At 38.3% G+C, this 5802-nt stretch overlaps 1 protein-coding gene across 1 annotated transcript in view; it reads left to right on the top strand.

Moving 5' to 3' along the window:
• The first annotated feature begins 2845 nt into the window (after positions 1-2845).
• LOC102195120 (choline transporter-like protein 2) overlaps positions 2846-5802 on the top strand; it is a 17123-nt gene continuing 14166 nt past the window's right edge. The window contains exon 1 of the mRNA XM_005735876.1: positions 2846-2883. Coding sequence (XP_005735933.1) covers positions 2846-2883 — 38 coding nt within the window. The remainder of the gene's footprint in view (positions 2884-5802) is intronic.

Genomic DNA, 5802 nt, shown 5'->3' with positions numbered 1-5802 from the left:
CACACACACACACACACACACACACACACACACACACACACACACACACACACACACACACAGCTCTGTACACAGACAGAGATGCCGCTGACGATATTCGTCATTTTTGATGATCATTGATTTAGTTGATTTTGGAAAATCTGCTTTTTCTTGATGTGAAAAGTAGCGACTCTGAGGAGTAACAAGAGACAGTGATCAAAGCCAGTGGATGACAGATTTATGTATCTCCTTTAAAAAGACTTTAGTATGTTTCCTTGTTCCACTGACCTCATTAGTGGCTTCAGGAGTAGTATTTGAAGCAGTTACAGCTGCTTGGCACAGTACAGGAACAGTTTTACACAGAGTGGCTTCTGTCCTGTATTGTAATGATGTTCAATGAATCTGCGTGCCTGGAATATAAAGATAAAAAATTCAGGGATAAGCGCTCTTGTGATGAGATATATTCAGAATGTCTCCTTGCGTATGCAGTCTGTGAGTGTACATACAATCATGCACAACCACAGTAGCCACTATCCCATTAAGGTAGGCAGGGAAATGTTCATCTGATAACCCCTTTGGGCCCATTAGCACATCATCAGTCATGACATCATCTCTCCCTTAAACACGCACACATACACGCACACAAACAAATACACGCAGAGTCACACACAGTACTATACAACTAAAGGCTGGATCATTGGCAGATGCTTTTAACCCGTTACTGACCTGAACCTGAGATCTGAAGGGCCTTATACATTTTCACAGCCTAGGTTCTGTGTAATGAAGTACCTGAGGACATCCGGTTACCAAAGTGAAAAAAATATATGTATGTATTTTTAACCTTTTTAAAAATGTGTTTAAGGTGGCAGACTGACATCAGTGAACCTATATGGTATTAATTTTGCCAATTACATAAACGAACAACACGACTTACACGATATTTGGCAGCCTGAACACAACAACAAGAAGAACAAATCTGCTCGCACGCTTTTCAGCACAATCAGAGATTGTTTTATGGACAAAACAGGCAAAGAGCCGCCTGTTCCTCCAGCTCTAATGGAGCTGTGTCTCACATTCACAGATGGCCCTACAAATGAAAGGCTGAAGGGAGAATCTCTTAATGTTTATCTTCAGAAGAGAGACAGAGGAAACTTAGTAGTGATGGCAGACTGTGTGGGGTAAAACTAAAAAGCAACAATAATAAATGCTGGAGAAGAAATATCTAAACACTCTGTTATTTATTTATTTATTGCAACTCTTCTTTTACAGTATTCTTGCCCAGAATAAATATTCTTACACCAATAGCTTTATAACAGTTTGGTAGTTTGAGCTCTGTTCCATTCAGGTGCTATGGCTTAGCGGCTCTGCTATCATTGGTAAATTTATGAATGAGAAACACACTGTAAAGTGGGTTGTAGATCCTAATAAAGGTTCAAAAGGTGCTACGTATGTGTAGATCATTCAAAATTATGTCCCCAGTGGCCCCTACTCATTTCGTTTGAAGAGAAAAAGCGAATCTACTACTACTGTTCTTAAAAAAAATCGATGTATGTCAGTGCTAATACAGGTTAAAATGCTTGATTCATAAGAACAAGGCTGATTTTTGTGGTCATGTCTATTTGCAGAAGAGGCCAAGATACAATATTGTGCCCAAGGCTAAAGTCACCCTTCATTTGTTTATATTTTGCTAGAAAAATGAGAAATGGGTGTGGCAAATTATCAAAACATCTGCAAACATTCATAGGGATACAGTATGTAAGGCAAAAACAGAACTTGCACTATTCTCATGGGTTTGAAAGTTAATATTTGACATGATGGCCTTTATTCTTCAGCGCACTCTGAACTCTCTTATACCTGCATTCTTGTAATTACTTAAAATAGCTCAGGGGCAGATACATCTCTCGGGTTTTGTGTCAGGTCTTTGCTCGATTTTTGGCTAATTCTCAAAGACATGACCTTCAGATAGTGTGCATCTGCTGTAGATGCTTTTTAAGCCTGCCACTTTGTTTGTCTGTTTCTTTTCATCCTCTTTTTGTCAAGTTTCCTCTCATTTTTAAAAGACTGAGATATTTCAAGTCTCAAGTTAAGACTAGACTAAAAGTAAGTTAGACACAAAACAAAACAGCAAACATGTTAAAGTGACCCAGCACATGATCACATGGGAAGCTGTGCCAGAGTCTCAGAATGTGTAAATTCAATGCACTAAAACTCCATCCCGGCCATCGGCTTTGAACTGAGAACCTCTTTGCTTTGGAACAACCACAAGTGTTCACACGTTGCACCACTGGTGGTTAGCAAAGTGCACTGGTTAGCTTTGAGAATTTCACAAAGGTTGATTCATTAACCTGTAACCCCAGGAACTCAACTAGTGGTGTAAGTTTTACCATTATTTTATTTTATTATTTTATTTTATTAGTGTATTTTACCATTATATAGCTATTTATGAAGAAAAAAATGTAATCAAATGTACTGAGAATGTTTTAGGGTTTTTTAAATTTCAGATAAACTTCCTGTGAAATTAATAGTTTAGCTAAGACTTTATGTTCTAACTGCACCATTCTGAGAGTGTTTAAAGAATGTTGTCACGTTTCAGTTCATAAAATGTTCCCACACTGTTACAATCTAACACTGAGTGTGTATTTGAGGTCTGAGATGAAACATTGTTTCATTATGTGATTCTGAAACTGTTTTCATAATGTTGCACTGAGAATGTTTTTCCACTGTAATCTGTCACATGCCAGCAGAGGTGGTCATGTGCCACCAGAGTGGGATGGCGTTATCTCTGATGTGCTTATCAGCTCATTGCTGTGTATATGTCAGACATGCGCAATGCATCAACATTTGCCATTGGATGACTGTGGTTATGATGGCTTTGTTCATTGTTCCGTTTGAAACCACTGAGAGGTGGGTGCACTCAGAATGAGGTAACAAGCTGATAAAACAAAACAGGACGTCGAGGAAACAGAAAGAGAGCAAGTCGGCTAAAATTTTAAGAACAAACGACACAGTAGCTCAGGGGTGAGAAATTTTTTTTTACAGGTGTCGGTGCAGCTGCAGCACATGCAGGCACACTCTGTAAAACACAGCTTATCTTGTTGATTCAGTGAACTGAGCTGAAGTCTGAAATAACCATTATGTGTTGGGGTTAAAGACTGTTTTGATGTGAGAACAAGCACCCACAACTGAAGCAAACACTCTCTGCAGCAAGTTGTATAAAACTGGCACATTTTAGTTTTTAGTTCATGTTTTTGGCAGCTTTGGCAGTTATCAGGTGCCACAAGTCTCTGTTTATTTCGATATCCTGTCTCAATTTTTCCATCGATACTTCTTTGCTGCAATTGGGCTGACGCAGCTTTTGCAAGGAGGAAACCCACAGAGTAAAAGAGGGAATTGGAGGTGAAGGCAGAGCTTTGAAATCTAAAATAAGGAAGTGAAGAGTAAGAAGCTAGAGAACACGCAAGCACTGTTATACAGGAAGGACCTTTAAAGAAACAACAACAGAACACAGAACACTGAGACGTATCTGTAAAACCATCCGTGACACAAACTGAGAGCAAAACAGCACCGGAATGACAAAATATGATGGAAAAGGTAATTCGCCAGCCTGCATTTCTTACATAACTGTGACTGAACGTCTTTTTGATAGACTTGTGAGATAGTTGAATAATGGCTCACAGTCCTCTAATTGTGATGGCTAATGTGCTGCTTCACTGCTAATAAGCATAGTTTGTCTCAGACAACGTGACGCTTTTTGGTCGTTCCTCAATTGTGTGAGGAGAGCACGTGTGTTTAAGTTCTATATGTGTGCATGTGTGCAAGAGAGAGTGTATTGTTTCCTCGGTAAGTGTAATGCAGTTAGAAGAAACAGCTGGGGTTGGCTCTAGTGCTCGGCCCATTGTTTGTGCTATAGATCCTTTAATAAAAGTATCTGTTTTTAAAAAAATGTTAAAAACTGCTCAACTATAGATTTTAGGAGAAAGTAGTAGGCCAGGTTGACGCTGACAGTAATAGGTCATGTGTGACACATCACAGAGTCTGACATCAGTTCATATTTTAACAGGATGTAGCTTGTGTTTATTAGTGAGAAGTCTTTTCTCACTGATTCTCAAAAACGTTGGCTTGCACTTTTGGCTTCGTTTCACTGTAACCAACGTGGGTTTGGTTTATGCTTCTCTCCCCTGTTGAGTATGAGGTGTTTCCATGGCGGCTGGCGATGTCCACAGGGGGCTCCCACTGTCACCAGGGAGCCATTTTGTGGGTTGCTAGGCATGACGGTCAGGCAGAAGAATCCTTTTGTTCTGTAGAAGTCACTACATGAAGTCACTCTAATGAAATACTCCCTTGTACACATATATACATTCCAGATAAAAGCATTTTCTGCAACACTTTGGCCTGCAGCCTACCTGTAAATGTGTAGTAAATGTAGTGACTATTATTTCGTAGCTATTTTCACTTTGGTTTAAACACAGAGGCAGTGACAGCTATATTTTGAATGCCTAATTTTTTCTTATTATCCAAATTTCATTTATTTATTTCACTTATTTATTTTCGTGTAAAAATGTACCAAAAGCTGCGTATGTAAAGCAGCTTACGTCTTTCTCTTTTTCTCTCTTTTGTTTTTGGTTCTTTCTTTTCTTCTTCTTTTGCATTTCCACAGTAGACACCACAGATACAGACAGGAAATCTGGTGAGAGACAAAGAGGGAGGATGTGCAACATGACTCCATTAAAAGGGCGGGCCTGTCATAAAGTGTTTTTACCATAAGCCCAAAAAAGTGTTGAGCAGCGTTACTGAACACTTAGACAGACGTGTTACATAAAAGAGGAAACTTTTTTCATTACAATTATGACATATGCTATGTCAGTCATAGATAGTGCTATATTTTAAAAAAAAAAAAAAAGGTCCTTTCCTGATTTTTTGCATATTTGATGCCAAAGCTGTCAGAGCAATCAGGTTGCTTATTTTCCAGTCAGCAGTCCAAGACCCATATAATCAATCTGGTATTATTTTAAACATTAGATGCAGCAGATACAAATTACTGAGAAACAACACTGTGCAACATTTTTGCTTCACCGGGAGTTTTTAATTCTATGCTTTCAGCAAAAATGAAATATGAAGACAAGACACAGCAATGAAGGTTAAAAGGGGTCAATTGTTAAATGTGAAAAATAAAAAAATGTTGAAGGTTAGGATGGAGTTTCGAAGAAACAAGCTCCCTTACCTATTAATAAAGTAGTAGTAATGCAGTATGTACTATTTTACAGGAAAAAAAGGGGAAATTATATTAGGTCCCATTTAAAAATCACATTGACAGAACTAAACACATCTAAGCGGGCCAAAGATTTTCTGCTGCCAAACATTATGGCATAGAAACCTGAGTGAAACTCCTGGGTAGCTGAAGAGGCCGATGAATGATGGGATGCAGATGTGCAAGTTGTTGAGGTGCCTCACCCACATGGGCGAGGCAAACTCACAAACACAGAGACGTACACAGGGGACAAGAAACACAGGGAATGGGAGGCAAATGGAAAGACGGGAGTCTTGGTGAAGACCATAAAATATTTATGAAAAATCATTATGGACTCTCAAAATAGCTGTAAATTATATATTATTTTTCTGTAATACAAAAATGTATCTTATATACTTTATTCACAATCCAAAAGCAAAGCCCAACAATGTAATTGTATACCTGTGTTGTTAACTTTTAATACATGTTTGGTGTAGTTGTTCTGCCCCTTATCAAAATAAATTCCAAGAAAATTTAAATTAAAAAAATAACCATGCCCTTAAAAGTTGTTAAAATTGTATGATTAATATAGACAG

This window comes from Pundamilia nyererei, unplaced genomic scaffold (genome assembly GCF_000239375.1).
Source record: "Pundamilia nyererei isolate P.nyererei 1_Seehausen unplaced genomic scaffold, PunNye1.0 scaffold00065, whole genome shotgun sequence".
Classification (NCBI taxonomy): domain Eukaryota; kingdom Metazoa; phylum Chordata; class Actinopteri; order Cichliformes; family Cichlidae; genus Pundamilia; species Pundamilia nyererei.
Note: the sequence above shows the minus strand (reverse complement) of the source record. Positions and strands in the feature narration are given on the sequence as shown.